The sequence below is a fragment of the Salmo trutta genome, chromosome 24 (genome assembly GCF_901001165.1).
Source record: "Salmo trutta chromosome 24, fSalTru1.1, whole genome shotgun sequence".
Classification (NCBI taxonomy): Eukaryota; Metazoa; Chordata; class Actinopteri; order Salmoniformes; family Salmonidae; genus Salmo; species Salmo trutta.
The window spans coordinates 40,502,477-40,520,859 of record NC_042980.1 but is presented as its reverse complement, the minus strand read 5'-3'; the positions used below and the strand labels follow the sequence as shown (position 1 = coordinate 40,520,859).

The 18,383-nt window shown below is 44.3% G+C and overlaps 1 protein-coding gene across 8 annotated transcripts in view; it reads right to left on the bottom strand.

Annotated features, from left to right (window-relative positions):
• Nucleotides 1-18,383, bottom strand: part of LOC115161303 (lysine-specific demethylase 6A) — a 99,467-nt gene that overhangs the window by 20,201 nt on the left and 60,883 nt on the right. For 5 of the 8 annotated variants that reach the window (XM_029712173.1, XM_029712177.1, XM_029712174.1 and 2 more), the window contains 9 exons: nucleotides 11,476-11,574; nucleotides 10,785-11,004; nucleotides 10,102-10,269; nucleotides 7,567-7,689; nucleotides 6,859-6,912; nucleotides 3,337-3,444; nucleotides 2,694-3,140; nucleotides 1,606-2,537; nucleotides 129-258 (listed from right to left, as the gene is read on the bottom strand). In XM_029712173.1, coding sequence (XP_029568033.1) covers nucleotides 129-258; nucleotides 1,606-2,537; nucleotides 2,694-3,140; nucleotides 3,337-3,444; nucleotides 6,859-6,912; nucleotides 7,567-7,689; nucleotides 10,102-10,269; nucleotides 10,785-11,004; nucleotides 11,476-11,574 — 2,281 coding nt within the window. The remainder of the gene's footprint in view (nucleotides 1-128; nucleotides 259-1,605; nucleotides 2,538-2,693; nucleotides 3,141-3,336; nucleotides 3,445-6,858; nucleotides 6,913-7,566; nucleotides 7,690-10,101; nucleotides 10,270-10,784; nucleotides 11,005-11,475; nucleotides 11,575-18,383) is intronic. The other 3 variants (XM_029712180.1, XM_029712181.1, XM_029712175.1) reach the window with 2 other exon arrangements.

Here is an 18,383-nt window from a genome sequence, read left to right as displayed (position 1 = left end):
CCAATTTCATTCATCTGGTTTTCTAAAAATAAAAAATGTATTGTCCAAAAGCCGGCTATTACAGGCTAACGGAAACCCTAATCCCAACATACAGACATGACTAAAAACCCTCACAGCGATTTACTCACGTAGATACTGGGTGTGGAGGGGTTGAGTTTGTCCTTCGGCAGCGAGGGTGAGGGGGGCAGGGGGGGCCGGGGCGGGGGACACTGATCAAGGAGGATACTGCGGCTGGACAGGCCGTTCTTCCCCAGGTTCCTAAAGACACGGGGGGGGTGATATAGAGAAAACACCAGGTCTTAGTATAAACAGTATTTTTAAACTGTTCCAATAACGATGCTTTTTGTTGTATCTCTCTCATCTCTCCTCTTTAATTGGCTAGGTGAGACAGCACAGATCACTTTTCAGCTAATAGCAGCAGCACAAACCAACACAATGAATCTGGAGTCTAGACATGCATTGTGGAGCGGAAAACACTTAAAACAGATCACCGTTAAAACAGATTACAGATTAACTGGTACTATGGTTGTTTTTACACAGGCAGTCCAATTCAGATAAACATTTTTTTAATTCATTTTTTATTTTATTTTTTACTTTTGACAAATCAGATTAGCTTTGGAAAAAAAAATCTGATATGAAAATGTGATTGGTCTAAAGACCAAATAGTGGAAAAAATATTATAACTGGGCTGCCTGTGTAAACAGCCTATGAAGTGCTTCAGTAAGAAAAAGAAGCCTGTAGAAGAGGTTAACCGAAGCTCCAGTCATATACAGAGCTGTAGATGTACAGTAGAATAACAGCTATGTCTCAGGTTGTGTACACACAGGGCTTACTGCTCAGGAACTCTACAGCCCTGTCCGTTACTGGCCACTCCCTGTAGACACACTAAACAGAATGGGGACTCCAGATGTGGTAAAACTAATAACCCATCGCACCCAGAAACATCCACTAGGGCCCGGCCTAGTCACTGGTGTACATCTGAGGACATCCCCTTAGCCTATCAGAGAAGAAAGCTAGCGGAGATACTGCCATGTTCATCATGCCCAAGTCCTTCACATCTACACTTTTTATTTATTAAATTTTTTATTTAACTTGGCGAGTCAGTTAAGAAAAAATTCTTATTTTCAATGACGGCCTAGGAACAGTAGGTTAACTGCCTTGTTCAGGGGCAGAACGACATATTTTTACCTTGTCAGCTCGGGGATTCGATCCAGCAACCTTCCGGTTACATGTCCAACACTCTAACCACTAGGCTACCTGCTGCCAGCTAAAGGCTAACTAAGGGCTACAGGCCCTTAAGGCCAGGTTGGCTACAACACAAAGACCTTCAAGAGGCAACTCAAACCACAGTCGTCTTTCTCACCAAAATAAACAAGTCATCAGCGACTCTGCAAGCCACCACAGTCAGCCACCACAGTCAGCCACCACAGTCAGCTCCATGTGACTCAGACAGTGAACTCTAGTTAGTATGACATTTACAATGAAACACTGCATAACAACACATAGCCTTTACCACATCCATCTAATGGGCATACACTCCGATCAAAACGCAGATTGGCTACAATTGAAGTGTGACTGATGTGACAGAAGGATATGATGTCCTACCTGCATGCTTTGAGCACCTGGTTGGAGCTGGGGTAGATTGATACTGAGGACCATGAGGCCAGGGCTGGCCTTCTGTGAGCCAGCTCAGTGAGATCCGCCTTGACTGGGCTGCGAGAGTCCTCTAGCCCCTTACCATTGACCTGTGGGGTAATGGTGGTACCGCTGGTTCCGCTGTTGGACGGGCTGCTGTTAAGGCTGGCGAGGTTGATGGCTGTGGGGGAGTGGGGGTTAGTGGAGCGAGGGGGGGAGGTGGTGGTGACGGACATGGCTGAGAGGGGCGAGGAGGCCACAGAGTGTTCCGACAGGGGTTTGGGACCTCCATGGTGGACACCCGGGTGGATGTTGTTGACCTTGATGTTATCGTCCATGGTGGCTCCTTGATTAACGCCACGATGATGATTATTATTACTATTGTGGTTTTCATCATCCTTATTATTGTCCTTTCCTCTGAGCAAGGCTGAGAGCTGAGGATTGTCTGAACTCTGCGCGCCCGGAGGAGGAGAGCCGGGCTGGGATTGGCTCCCCGTGCTGTACGTGGTGGTCACCGCTCCCTGCTGGATGTGATTAGCCAATCCATGTGTAAGGGCGGTGAGACTGGGACTGGGACTGAGCAATGTCCCTGCAGGGGTAGCCAATCCGCTGCTGCTTCCTAAAGGCGTGGTCTCTTTGGTTTGGGCCCCTGAGGTAGTGGTGGCGGAGGGGAGAGGAGAGGAGGGGAGATGGTTGGGGGCACCGCCCCTCTGTGGCGAAGAGGAGAAGGAGGAGAGGGAGGAACAGGAGGAGGAAGAGGAGGCAGGGCAGGGCCCGGTGGAATGTCCGACCTGATTTAGACTTTGAGCACCAAGGCCAGCAGCCTGGGTGGGATGGGAGGGGGAGGAAGGGTGTTCTCCATTGGGACCTGCCGAATATGAACCTGGACCTTTGTGAAGCCCCTGACGGAGAAACAAAACAGCAACGAACATTAGAGGGTGAGACAAAACAAGAAAGAGTGAGTGTGAGACCAAGTCAGAGTGAAAGAGAGCTAGAACGAAGGAGATAGACAAGACAGACAAGAGCAGCTCAACAGAGACAGTACCATCAATAGGTACCTGAGTGGAGTTGGTGTGTTGCTGGCTCTTCCAGGCCTCCTCTGCATTACTGGTACTGTTACTGCGGTGACTCGTGTTGTTGCTGGTAGGGGTACTGGTATCACTAGTGGCTGTGCAGTTGTGAGGTAGACAGTTCTGCTGCAGGTAAGGCACGTTTCTGTTACTCCTGCCACCTCCTGTTAGACCTCCCGGTAAAGTCCCTGCACCCGGTAAACCGGGAGTGTGATTATTGCCCATGGTCCCCGCCTCCTGATTATCCAGCTGTCCCAGGTGACTTAAAGATAAAGGTCCGTTGGCCATTGGCTGAAGAGTGCAGGGAGGGTGGGCTGTGGTGTGACTGACAGGTGAAGTCCGGGAGAGGGGGTGAGGCGAGGGGAGGGAGTTTGGGGATAGCGAGGGGCCGTTGGGTAGGGTGGGCCACAACTGGCCTGCTGCCTGCTGTTTCACCTAGCCAATTAAAAGGGAGAGAAACAGAAAAGTATCGTTATTGGAAATTTAAATAAAACTACTGTCTATACTAACAGGTATTTTTCTTATATATAGCACTCCAAATGTCTTTAAACACTGGAAGAGAATGATGGCTGAAGTTATTCATACATAAAGCCACAGGTTTGTTTGAGTGTGTGTGTGTGACTGTGTGTACCTGCTGTTGATGCTGCTGCATGAGAGAGAACTGGTTTTCCAGCTGATCCAGCATCTGTACCTGTGGTGGTTTCAGACTGGTCCGGTTGGCCCGGAGCTGATCCAGGAGCTAGAGGTGGAGGGAAAGGCATTTAGAACCATCCTTAACCATTTACATTCTGAATTGTTTCGCTTACGACTTTTATTCTTACTATTCAGTCCTCAAGATGCTTCGGAAAAGGGCTGTAGGGTCTAAAATTACTCGCATTAAAACCCTGCAAAGCTGATTGATGCTCCACAGCATCAAACACTGACGGCATTTTGAATCCTGAATCTCTCCCCGTGTGTTTATACTAGAGACATACCGTTGAGCCGCAGCTCCCCGTGTGTTTATACTAGAGACATACCGTTGAGCTGCAGCTCCCCGTGTGTTTATACTAGAGACATACCGTTGAGCTGCAGCTCCCCCTGTGTGTTTATACTAGAGACATACCGTTGAGCTGCAGCTCCCCCTGTGTGTTTATACTAGAGACATACCGTTGAGCTGCAGCTCCCCCTGTGTGTTTATACTAGAGACATACCGTTGAGCCGCAGCTCCCCCTGTGTGTTTATTCTAGAGACATACCGTTGAGCTGCAGCTCCCCCTGTGTGTTTATACTAGAGACATACCGTTGAGCCGCAGCTCCCCGTGTGTTTATACTAGAGACATACCGTTGAGCTGCAGCTCCCCCTGTGTGTTTATACTAGAGACATACCGTTGAGCTGCAGCTCCCCCTGTGTGTTTATACTATAGACATACCGTTGAGCCGCAGCTCTCCCTGTGTGTTTATACTAGAGACATACCGTTGAGCCGCAGCTCCCCCTGTGTGTTTATACTAGAGACATACCGTTGAGCTGCAGCTCATGGCCCGCTTTCTTTCCCCTGTTATAAAATGTGCGCCTATTCCATAACATTGGGCTTGTGAAAGCTGACTTTTTCTACACGGATCCAGACAAGAGAATCGTCATGATATCGTCTAAAACCTGAACCATGTAAGCTACAAACTACACTGAACAAAAATATAAACGCAACATGTACAGTGTCGGTCCCATGTTTCTCAAGCTGAAACAAAAGATTACAGAAATGTTCCATACATACAAGAAGCTAATTTCTTTCAAATGTTGTGAAAATGTGTTTACATCCCTGGTAGTGAGCATTTCTCCTTTGCCAAGATAATTCGTCCACCTGACAGATGTGGCATGTCAAGAAGTTTATTAAACAGCATGATCATTACACAGGTACACCTTGTGCTGGGACAATAAAAGGCCACTAAAATGTGCAGTTTTGTCATACTCCAGATGCATACACTCAAGTTTTGAGGGAGCGTGCAATTGGCATGCAGACTGCAGGAATGCTCTCCAGAGCTGTTGCCAGAGAATTGAATGTCAATTTATCTACTATAAGCCACCTCCAACGTCATTTTAGAGAATTTGGCAGCACATCCAACCAGCCTCACAACTGAAGACCACGTGTAACCACGCCAGCCCAGGACCTCCACATCCGATTTCTTCACCTGCGGGATCATCTGAGACCAGCCACCCGGACAGGGTGAAAGTGTGGTTTAGCACAACCAAATAATTTCTTCCCAAACTGTCAGAAAGTCTCAGAGAAGCTAATTTGCGTGCTCTTCGTCCTTACCAGGGTACCAGGGTCATAACCAACTTCAGTGGGCAAATGCTCACCTTCGATGGCCACTGGCACACTGGAGAAGTGTGCTCTTCATGGATGAATCCTGGTTTCAACTGTACCAGGCAGATGGCGGGCATCATGTGGGCAAGCGGTTTGCTGATGTCAACAATGTGAACAGAGTGCCCCATGGTGGAGGTGGGGTTATGGTACGGGCAGGCATAAGCTAAGGACAACGAACACAATTACATTTTATTGATGACAATTTGAATGCACAGAGATACCGTGACGAGATCCTGAGGCCCATTGTCGTGCCATTCATCACGTCATGTTTCAGCATGATAATGCACGGCCCCATGTCGCAAGGATCTGCACACAATTCTTGGATGCTGAAAATGTCCCAGTTCTCCCATGGCCTGCAAACTCAGACATGCCACCCATTGAGCACGTTTGGGATGCTCTGGATCAACATGTCTGACAGCGTGTTCCACTTCCTGCCAATACCCATCAACTTCGCGCAGCCATTGAAGAGGAGTGGGACAACATTCCACAGGCCACAATCAACAGCCTGATCAACTGTATGCGAAGGAGATGTGTCGCCCTGCATGAGGCAAATGGTGGTCACACTAGATACTGACTGGTTTTCTGATCCATATCTGTGACCAACAGATGCATAGCTGTATTCCCAGTCGTAAAATACATAGATTAGGGCCTAATGAATTTATTTCAATTGACTGATTTCCTTATATGAACTGTAACTCAGTAAAATCTTTGAAAAAATATATATAAACGCAACATGCAATAATTTCAGTGTATTATGTCACCATTATGGAAAGGGGAGACTCTCACAAACACGATAGTGTCAGGTGTTTGGCTCTACGACACCCACACATTTTACAGATTCTGACTTTGAAGAAGTCTTCTCACAAAACCAACTGTCCAGACCAAACCGTTGGCGCTACAAACAAATGTCACCAATATCTAATAGGGACACTCTCAAACACAAAGGTGTCGTTTGATCTGCTCTACGGCGCACACGAGCTTCAGGGGGCGTTGTCTGAAGGTAACCCAGAACCAGTGGTGTAAAGTACTTACGTAAAAATACTTTAAAGTACTACTTAAGTAGTTTTTTGGGATATCTGTACTTTAATTTACTATTTTTTACAACTTCTACTTCACTACATTCATAAAGAAAATGTACTTTTTAATCCATACATTTTCTCTGCCAACTAAAAGTACTCGTTACATTTCGAATGCTTAGCAGGACAGGAAAATGGTTCAATTCACAGACATCAAGACAGGAATGTCAGTGTTCTGCCATAGCCAGCGAAGAGCCCGGATCTCAATCCCATTGAGCACGTCTGGGACCTGTTGGATCGGAGGGTGAGGGCTAGGGCCAATACCCCCAGAAATGTCCGGGAACTTGCAGGTGACTTGGTGGAAGAGTGCGGTAACATCTCACAGCAAGAACTGGCAAATCTGGTGCAGTCCATGAGGAGGAGATGGTGGCCACATCAGATACTGACTGTTACTTATGATTTTGACCCCCCCCCCCCCTTTGTTCAAGGACACATGATTCCATTTCTGTTAGTCACATGTCTGTGGAACGTGTTCAGTTTATGTCTCAGTTGTTGAATCTTGTGTAAATATTTGTATGAACATAACATGTTAAGTTTGCTGAAAATAAACAGTTTGCTGAGTTTAGATATATTTATGTCTTATTTTTATACCTACAGGGGTCCTAAAATTTACAATCAAATGGCTTCATCATCTTAAAAATTCCATATGTTAACTTAGTAGATATTGCAATTTAAGGGCTTAGACCTACAGGGGTTAACAAATACAGTTCAGGTCTGACTCTGACAGAGAAGAACCCACCTGTAGTCTCTGTGCTGTTAGGTACCAGCTGGGGATCTGCTGTTGTACATCACTCTGTGCTCAGAGAAGAGAGAGAGAGAGAAAGAAGAGAGAGATGCTCGTCAATATACCTTGTAAACGTTTCAGCGTCATTCCTTTTTGCGTTCACCAGTTGTGTGATGGAGTGGATAGTTCCCAGGCTTTAGTACCCGAGCTGGATTGTTGTCATTAGGCACCAAATGGATGAAAACTTACTGAAAAAGGGCGGGACTATGTCCAATAAGAAACACTCACTTTAGTTATCCGGTGAAAGACATTTGAATGAATGCCTTAATGAATATAACCCTGGTTTAGGGTTATTCATCGCCGCTGAACCAGGGGCAGGAGTCCCCTCTCCTTAATGAATGAATGCCTTAATGAATATAACCCTGGTTTAGGGTTATTCATCGCCACTGAACCAGGGGCAGGAGTACCCTCTCCTTAATGCAGTTTTGTGTTCTGCTTTCCCACAATCCTCCTTTTCAAACCTGTTTTAATTGACATGTAAATGCTGGACTTGGAGACAAGATATTTACAGTGTAAAGATGGTTAAAACTGCTGATTTAGTGACAATGCTTTGATTTATAAAAGCGATTTTATAAATCAAAGCATTGTCACTAAAATCAGCAGTTTTAACCATCTTTACACTGTAAATATATCAGTTGGGCTGGGTAAAAGACTGAACCCTACCTTAGCTGGGCTGGTGGTGCGTTTCCTCTTGGCAGGGCTGGCCTGACTGTCAGTGTGGCAGGGATGGGGAGAGACCTGTGTCTGTACCTGGCCTACCTCACCTACCTGGTGGGGCTTACATGCCTGGAAGGGCAGGAGAGGAGGGAGGGGGGGGGGGGCAGGAGTGGAGAGGAAGGTTATAGGGGGGAGGCAGGAGAGGAGGGGGGGCAGGAGTGGAGAGGAAGGTTATAGGGGGGAGGCAGGAGAGGAGGGGGGGCAGGAGTGGAGAGGAAGGTTATAGGGGGGAGGCAGGAGAGGAGGGGGGGGGGCAGGAGTGGAGAGGAAGGTTATAGGGGGGAGGCAGGAGAGGAGGGAGGGGGGGCAGGAGTGGAGAGGAAGGTTATAGGGGGGAGGCAGGAGAGGAGGGAGGGGGGGCAGGAGTGGAGAGGAAGGTTATAGGGGGGAGGCAGGAGAGGAGGGAGGGGGGGCAGGAGTGGAGAGGAAGGTTATAGGGGGGAGGCAGGAGAGGAGGGAGGGGGGGCAGGAGTGGAGAGGAAGGTTATAGGGGGGAGGCAGGAAGGAAGGAGAGGAGGGTATGGGGGGGGCAGGAGTGGAGAGGAAGGTTATAGGGGGAGGCAGGAGAGGAGGGAGGGGGGGGGCAGGAGTGGAGAGGAAGGTTATAGGGGGGAGGCAGGAAGGAAGGAGAGGAGGGTATGTGGGAGGCAGGAGAGGAGTGGGATGGTTATAAGGGGAGGCAGGAGAGGAGTGTGGGGGTTATGGGGGGAAGGAAGAGAGGAGGGGGTCAGAGCAGATGCCACAATCCTGACAACAACCTAAGTGATACTTCTAATCAGGAATCTCATAGCCAACAAACTGTGTGAAAGTATTTTTCTTGGCAAGAGGAATGAGATGAATTTTAATGTGAGAAACTTAAGGAACAAAAATATCTGGGTTACCACCGTTTACCATCAAACCTTTGGTGCCATGGTAGTTTTAATGTCAAACGGTCATCCAAGAAAAAAAGACAAGACATGCAAGTTGACAAGGAATTAAATATTCATAGTCACTAACAGATATCAACAGCATATCAGTAGTTTACATTCATTCTGTCATGTCATGTCAAACAGCTAGTCAGGGTGAGGAGATGGGGTGAGTGAGAAAAGGACTTGACTTATGACCTGTACTGCTGTATTATGAACCACACAGAGAATTACACCTAGTAAATCTGCTGTATTATGAACCACACAGAGAATTACACCGAGTAAATCTACTGTATTATGAACCAGAGAATTACACCTAGTAAATCTACTGTATTATGAACCAGAGAATTACACCTAGTAAATCTACTGTATTATGAACCAGAGAATTACACCTAGTAAATCTACTGTATTATGGACCAGAGAATTACACCTAGTAAATCTACTGTATTATGAACCACACAGAGAATTACACCTAGTAAATATACTGTATTATGAACCAGAGAATTACACCTAGTAAATCTACTGTATTATGGACCACACAGAGAATTACACCTAGTAAATCTACTGTATTATGGACCAGAGAATTACACCTAGTAAATCTACTGTATTATGAACCACACAGAGAATTACACCTAGTAAATCTACTGTATTATGAACCACACAGAGAATTACACCTAGTAAATCTACTGTATTATGGACCAGACAGAGAATTACACCTAGTAAATCTACTGTATTATGAACCACACAGAGAATTACACCTAGTAAATCTACTGTATTATGAACCACACAGAGAATTACACCTAGTAAATCTACTGTATTATGAAGCACACAGAGAATTACACCTAGTAAATCTGCTGTATTATGGACCAGACAGAGAATTACACCTAGTAAATCTGCTGTATTATGAACCACACAGAGAATTACACCTAGTAAATCTACTGTATTATGAACCAGAGAATTACACCTAGTAAATCTACTGTATTATGAACCAGAGAATTACACCTAGTAAATCTGCTGTATTATGGACCAGACAGAGAATTACACCTAGTAAATCTGCTGTATTATGAACCACACAGAGAATTACACCTAGTAAATCTACTGTATTATGAACCAGAGAATTACACCTAGTAAATCTACTGTATTATGAACCAGAGAATTACACCTAGTAAATCTACTGTATTATGAACCAGAGAATTACACCTAGTAAATCTACTGTATTATGAACCAGAGAATTACACCTAGTAAATCTACTGTATTATGAACCAGAGAATTACACCTAGTAAATCTACTGTATGTGAGCTTAGTGTTTGTGAGGGGGATTCTCTCAACTCAACTCCTTTGGTTGGTCTGCACTGATGCAAAACGTTTCTAGACCGGTCAGGTGAATGTATATATTGCTAGAGGGCATCCACTGTATTCAACTATCCTGAGTTTGCAGATCAGTGCCAATGAGAGGAGGAAGACGAGGAAAGATGAAAGCTATTAAGATGCACCAGGACAGGTTAGTTTAGGTAGAAACAGGGGTTTGTTAGCTGGGGGGGGGGGGGGGGGGTGTGTGTGTCTCTAGAGGTCTCACCTGCTGCTGTGCCTGTGGCCCTGGGCTGCCTGCTGCAGTGTTCAGGCCCCCCTGTCTGGAGGTGAGCTCAGCGGGGATGGGCAGGCTCCACGCCTCCTCAATACTAGGAAGCATTTTACCACCCTCCCCCCCCGCAACACTACCTGTCTGAGGGTTACACAACCGAGCCTATAGGAGGGGGAATGGCATAAAGACACATTTCAGTACTGCTCTACGTTATGGTAGGACAACCCACTGACTGAGCACCTTGTTTCACTATAGGTAATTGCACATGAAATACAGCCTCTCCAGAGATGAGATGAAGTCAAATGAAAATAATCACTTAAAGAATGGTCAATGCCATGAGATTATGTCTTACGATTACTGGTGAGAATGTGTAGTATCGCATCAATATGAATCAAGTGTTCATATCTCAATGATTCAAATAAAAAAGCTGAATAATCACATCCTGTACAATAAACAAGGATACACACATGTATAAAATACAACTCTTTCAGAGAGTGAATAATGTCATTGGCTTTAAAACACATACAAACACTGCAACACAACTCACAGCACTACGTTTAACAGAAAACAGACAGTCAAATCATTTGCTTCTGCTTGGTGTGTGTGTGTGTGAGGGTTTTCATATCTCTGCATGTGTGTGTGTGTGTGTATCCCTCCCTCTCTGCATCCATGCCTACCTGCAGCAGCTTAATGCGGTGTGTGAGGACAGCGGTGTTGGTGCAGGCCTTGCTGCGCGTGGCGTTGATGTAACACTTGATGGCGTCGTGCGGCTGCCCGCAGGACTCGTAGAGCGTGCCCAGGTCCATCCAGGCAGCCGCATGACTGTGGTCCAGCTGCACTGCACAGATGTACGCCTGCAGAGCGTCCATAGGCTGGTTCTGCTGCTGGTACAGAACACTGGGGGAGGGAGGGGGGGAGGAGAGAGAGGGGAGGGAGGGCAGGAGGGTGCGAAGGGAGGGAGGGAAGGAGAGAGAGAGAGAGGGGAAGGAAGGTAGGAAGGGAAGGGAAGAAAGAGAGGAGGGAGAGAGAGGGGAGGGAAAAGAGAGAGAGGGGAGGGAAAGGAGAGAGAGGGGAGGGAAAGGAGAGAGAGGGGAGGGAAAGGAGAGAGAGGGGAGGGAGGGAAGAAGGAAGAGAGAAAGAGCAAGTGATGGGAGAGGGGGAGTGCATGGAGTTTTTAGTGTCCTCCCTCCCTCGGGTGGCCACACGCCAAGTCTATCCATATTTAACTCTAGGGACCACTACCTCCCTCCTGTTGCCATGGCCAACACCTATAAGCCTTCAGATTGAGTAATCCTTTAAGACTTCTCCAAGGTTCCTACAGACAGATGATAGGTGAGTACACGCTGGCTGCAGTGTGTCAGGTCTTACCCTATGGAGCACCAGGTGTCAGCGCTGGCCTCAGACTTGTCAATGGACTGTCTGTAGGAGATGAAGGCATCCTGGACTTTCCCAATACTGGAGTAGCACCTGGAGAGAACACACATTATGCTTAGTACTATCAATATGAGTATGAAGAGAGAGATACTGTCAGACTGTCAGAGACCGAGAGGGCGCGAGACTTAGAGGGCGCGAGAGAGAGAGGGGGAGCGAGACAGAGAGGGGGAGCGAGAGAGGGGGAGCGAGAGCGGGAGCGAAACAGAGGGAGCGAGAGTGAAACAGAGGGAGCGAGGTTGCAAGAACGAGAGACAGAATTAACAAAAAACTGAAAACTAGAATGCTATTTGGCCCTAAACAGAGATTACACAGTGGCAGAATACCTGACCACTGTGACTGACCCAAAATGAAGGAAAGCTTTGACTACCGTAATCTCCGGACTATTAAGTGCACCTGAATATAAGCCGCACCCACTGAATTACATTTTTTTTTTTATTTTGAACATAAATAAGTTGCACATGTCTATAAGCCGCAGGTGCCTACCGGTACATTGAAACAAATTAACTTTACACAGGCTTTAACGAAACACGGCTTGTAACAAAAATAAAAAAGCCTTTAACGAAACACAGCTTGTAACAAAATGTTTTAATTAGCAGTAAGCTTTGTCTTTTTGCACTGAGTCAATTCCTCACGCTGCTGTTTCCAACGTCTTATCATCGACTCATTAAGACCAAGCTCCCGTGCAGCAGCTCCATTTCCTTTTCCAACAGCCAGATCAATCGCCTTCAACTTGAAAGCTGTATCATATGCATTTCTCCGTGTCTTTGCCATGATGAGGGTGACAAAATGACTACCGTAATCAGAATGATGGGAAGTTTGAGAGCGCTCGATTTAATCTAAACAGTAAACAAAAAAGTTGTTTGACCTTAACCCGTTCGGCAATTTCATTGGTCTAATGAAAGCTTCATGCTGCCAAAAAACTGAGCACGTCACAGAATGTGTTTTTTTGGAGAAAAACATTTTGAAAGCGGGTAAAATCCATATATTAGCCGCGTCATTGTTTAAGCCGCGAGGTTCAAAGCCTGGGAAAAAAGTTGCGGCTTATAGTCCGGAATTTACGGTATGTACAGACTCAGTGAGCATAGACTTGCTATTGAGAAAGGCCGCCGTAGGTCGACCTGGCTCTCAAGAGAAGACAGGCTATATGCACACTACCCACAAAATGAGGTGGAAACGGAGCTTCACTTCCTAACCTCCTGCCAAATGTATGACCATATTAGAGACACGTATTTCCCTCAGATTAGACAGACGCACAAAGAATTCCAAAACAAATCCAATTTTGATAAACTCCCTTATCTACTGGGTGAAATACCACAGTGTGCCATCACAGCAGCAAGATGTGTGACCTGTTGCCACAAGAAAAGGGCAACCAGTGAAGAACAAACACAATTTTAAATACAACCCACATGTATGTTTATTTATTTTCCCTTTTGAACTTTAACTATTTGCACATCGTTACAACACTGTATATTGACATAAGATGTCTCTATTCCTTTGGAATTTTTGTAAGTGTAATGTTTACTGTCCATTTCGTATTTTTTATTTCACTTTTGTTTATTATCTATTCCACTTGCTTTAGCAATGTGAACATATGCTTCCCATGCCAATAAAGCTCATTACAACAGCCTCCACAATGGATCAGTCCACTCAAACAGGAGCCAATGAGACAGGTGTCTTGTACACCATTTATTGTTGTTGCTGCTAGTGCTCCATTAAAGAAATCTTGGCCGACCAACAGCCTATCAACCAAACAATTGACCGGTTGACTAAATGGGGTCAGCCCTAAAGCTAACACTCTACACACAGTTATGCAACTGCACATCTACAAGCTCAAAGGGTGACTACAGCTCATGCAGAACCATGCATTCAGTGGTTCTATCACACAACAACCAATAGCAAAAATCCCACGGCCTGCACTTGACTTTTCCTACTTGCACCAACTTTGACGATAACTACTTTATTGAGCGAAAATGTACTTGCTACGACCTACGGTCGCTAGGTTGTCTCACCTAGCGACCTCACCTAGCTCAGGCTCCTGAGTGGCGCAGCGGTCTAAGGCACTGGTTGGAATCCAGGCTGAATCACAACCGGCAGTGATTGGGAGTCCCATAGGGTGGCGCACAACTGGCCCAACGTCATCTGCCTTAGGGTTTGGCCGGGCTAGGCCGTCGTTGTAAATAAGAATTTGTTCTTAACGGACTTGCCTAGCTAAATGTTAAATGAAATAAAAACAATAAAGGGACAATCTGTAGTGCCTTCAGAAAGTATTTATACCCTTTGACTTATTGCACATTTTGTTGTGTTACAGCCTGAACTCATCTACACAAAATACCCCATAATGATAAAGTGAAAACATGATTTTAGAAATGTTTGCACATTTATTGAAAATGAAATACAGAAATCTCATTTCCATAAGTATTCACCCCCCCTCGAGTCAATACTTTGTAATAGCACCTTTGGCAGCGATTGCAGCTGCGAGTGTTTCTGGGTAAGTCTCCAAGAGCTTTCCACACCTGGATTTTGCAACATTTGCCCATTATTCTTTTCAACATTCTTCAAGCTCTGCCAAATTGGTTGTTGGTCATTGCTAGACAACCATTTTCAGGTCTTGCCATAGATTTTCAAGTTATTTAAGTCAAAACGGTAACTGGGCCACTCAGGAACATTCACTGTCTTCTTGGTAAACAACTCTAGTGTAGATTTGGCCTTTTGTTTTATGTTATTGTCCTGCTGAAAGGAGAATTCATCTCCCAGTGTCTGGTGGAAAGCAGACAACCAGGTTTCCCCTCTAGGATTTTGCCTGTGCTGACCGCCATTCTATTCCTTTTTTTAATCTTGAAAAAACTTCCCAGTCTTTAACAATTACAACGATACCCATAACATGATGAGGGTGGTACTCAGTGTTATATTGGATTTGCCCCAAACATAACACTTTGCAGTCAGGACAAAAAGTGAATTGCTGTCGTCACATTTTTTGCAGTATTACTTCAGTGCCTTGTTGATACCGGGATGCATGTTTTGGCGATATTTTTTTGTCTGTACAGGCTTCCTTCATTTCACTGTCAATTAGGTTAGTATTGTGGAGTAACTACAATGTTGTTGATCCATCCTCAGTTCTCCTATCACAGCCATTAAACTCCGTAACTGTTTTAAAGTCACCATTGGCCTCATGGTAAAATCCCTGAGCGGTTTCCTTCCTCTCTGGCAACTGAGTTAGGAAGGACACCTGTATCGTTGTAGTGACTGGATGTATTGATACACCATCCAAAGAGTAATTAATAACTTCACTATGCTCAAAGGGATATTCAATGTCTGCTTTTATTATTTTTACTCATCTACCAATAGGTGCCCTTCTTTGCGAGGCATTGGAAAACCTCCCTGTTTAAACCTCACAGTTTAATCTGTGTTTGAAATTCACTGCTGGACTGAGGGACCTTACAAATAATTATATGTGTAGGGTACAGAGATGAGGTAGTCATTCAAACATCATGTTAAACACTTATTGCACACAGAGTGAATCAATGCAACTAATTATTTGACTTGTTAAGCTTATTTTTACTACTGAACTTATTTAGGCTTGCCATAACAAAGGGGTTTAATACTTATTGACAAGACATTTCAGCTTTTCATTTGTTATTAAATTGTAAACATTTAGTAAAACATAATTCCACTTTGACATTATGGGGTATTGTATCGACACCAGTGACAAAATAAATATATCAATTTAATCCATTTTAAATTCAGGCTATAACAACCAAATGTGGAATAAGTCAAGGGGTGTGAATGCTGTCTCAAGGCTAGGGTTGCGGAAATTTTCCATGGTAAGTTAAGCCTGGGAATTTTGCTTAAAATTCATCAAAAATGTTAGCGTATAACGTTGAACCTTTTTTTGTGGGATACACATAAGGCAATTCTTGGTCTTGTGGCATATTTTGGTTAAACTATCCCCAATTCAATGGAAATGCAACCCTCTGCGTGCACAGTGCATTCTTCATCACATGTACAGCTGATTCTCAAGATCTTGTACACTAATGAGATGCTATTGAGCCCACACTACTACACTGTCTGAGCCAAGGACTTCATGCTTTCTGGTAAGTTTTGATTACAATACTGGGTGGGGTGAATATATTTTATATGACATATTTTGTTTTTGTTAATTAGTAAATAGTAGCCTACAGCAAAGTGTGTTTAAATAATTTCTAAATCATTTTAAATCATAACAATTTCTGTTAGTTAGTTTTAGCTTGCTTGAGCCTGCTAACTGAGGAGTGTTAATTCACCTGTTTCAATACATGTGTCATTTGAAAACATTATCTTACAAAGGAGTTGTTTAATCTAACTGCTTATCTATTTATCTGTACATGGAATTGTATTTTGTTTTTTTCTAATCTTTACAGCAAAATGCCACGGGCACTATCTGATGTGTGGAGACATTTCATTGCAGATAATATAGAAGGACATGCTGTGTACATTTGCAAATACTGTGCCAAATCATATGTGAAGAATGCAACAAAGATGCAGAATCATCTGGCCAAGTGCATAAAGTTCCCTCAGCGCTCACAACATGCAACCTCTGACAAAAGTCACTCTACTTCTATACAAGGTGAAAATGATGAATCAGACACCTTATCGATAGCAACAGCTCATGGTCCTCCTGGAATCAGAAGTTTTTTTGACTCAATGGAGAAACAGAGAAATGCTGATGAATGTCTTGCTCGAGCTGCGTATGCAACTGGTTCACCTCTGATGCTCACAGGCAATATATATTGGAAGAGATTTCTGAATGTTCTTAACCCAGCATACACCCTTCCACCCAGACATGCTTTATCTACTCATTTGCTAGATGCAGAGTTCCACGGAGTTCAAGTGAAGGTCAAGCAAATCATAGAGAAAGCAGACTGTATTGCAATCATCTCTGATGGGTGGTTGAATGTTCGTGGGAAAGGAAGAATTAACTACATCATCTCCACCCCTCAACCAGTATTCTACAAGAGCACAGACACAAGGGACAGACACACCGGTCTCTACATTACAGATGAGCTGAAGGCAGTCATCAATGACCTTGGAACGCAGAAGGTATTTGCACTGGTGACAGACAATGCTGCAAACATGAAGGCTGCTTGGTCTAAAGTGGAGGAGTCCTACCCTCAGATCACACCCATTGGCTGTGCTGCTCATGCATTGAATCTGCTCCTCAAGGACATCATGGCACTGAAAACAATGGATACACTCTACAAGAGAGCCAAGGAAATGGTTAGGTATGTGAAGAGTCATCAAGTTATAGCAGCAATCTACCTCACCAAGCAAAGTGAGAAGAATAAGAGCACCACATTGAAGCTGCCCAGCAACACCCATTGGGGTGGTGTTGTCATCATGTTTGACAGTCTCCTGGAGGGGAAGGAGTCTCTCCAAGAAATGGCCATATCACAGTCTGCCAATATGGACAGCCCCATCAAGAGGATCCTCCTGGATGATGTATTTTGGGAGAGAGTGGTAAGCAACCTAAAACTCCTGGATCATTTGGATCCTTCAATATTCACTTTCTTTTGTTGTTCAGTGAAATCATCCCATGAGAAGAGTCGAATCATTTAATTAAAGTTAAAATCGTAACTAAATTGTTTTTTATTTATTTCTACAGGAAAGATTAGACAATTGCAAATGATTCAATTTTGATAAGGTAAAAGGTTTATGTTTCTGTCTCCATATGATATGGTAAATATATCCAATGCAAATTACATTTAAATGGTATTAATATTAATTTGCATCTTTTTCCGTTAATTCCCATATATTCCCGTTAATTCCCCTGGAAAGTTTCCACCTCAATACTCCCCAAAATGTGCAACCCTGCTGAAGGCACTGGATATATATACCCACTCATTCTTGAATAATATAACCTACAAACGCTTCATAAGCTTAGTTCAACTGTCATACTCCATCAGAACCACAAATATAACATGGTTTGGGGTGAGCTGGACCGCAGAGTGAAGGAAAAGCAGTTGTCATGACGTTGGCCTCTTTGGGTACAGGGAGGACAGTTGAATCCCTCCCCTTTGTACCATCCCCCAACCTACCTTCCCCCCAACCCAGGCCCTGTGTGAAAGGGTTGTAAAAACTCTAAGAGGAGAATCTCCTACCACATGTTTCATAGAGAGACAAAGGAAATTCTTCCAACTCATAGAATTGGAGAACCGAGCGACATGTGTGTTCTGGAGAAGGTATGGAAGATTGGTGAAGAATCCAGCTACGAACTGGTCCGCTTGGTACAATTTTGTGATACTCAGAAGAGACAATATAGCCATATTACCATAAAACTGTTTATATAATAGCCTCAGCGATGAGAATTGCATCATAATGGTTGTATAAAATGTATTAATAAGGATAAAGCTATTTGTAATACATTGAGATGCTATGTACTGATGTTAATGTGATAGAATTGGATTTCTGTACCAAGCTTCACTCAGCCATCGGCACGCCCCCCAAGGGACACAGACAGGACCAGGCGTCATTTGACAAGCCTGTTCAAGGGTCACTATAAAACTATACCCTGAGCTACATTTCTCCAGAACAGGCCTCCACTCCATGGCCAATAGGTTTTACCATCCAATTCCTCTACTGAAAGTGAACTATACCACGTGGTTAACTTTTAGACTATCGAGACCGACAGAATAAGAACAAGTCTTTGATATTAATTATTAGTCTGCAGCTAAGTAAATTATATCATCGAACGCGAAGACCAACGAAACATCCATTCTATAACGACATTAATGAATGTCGCTTTGAAATATCCATTCTAACCGAGAGAGAGAGAGAACTCTCCATCAGAACGACGCTCGAACAAGGAT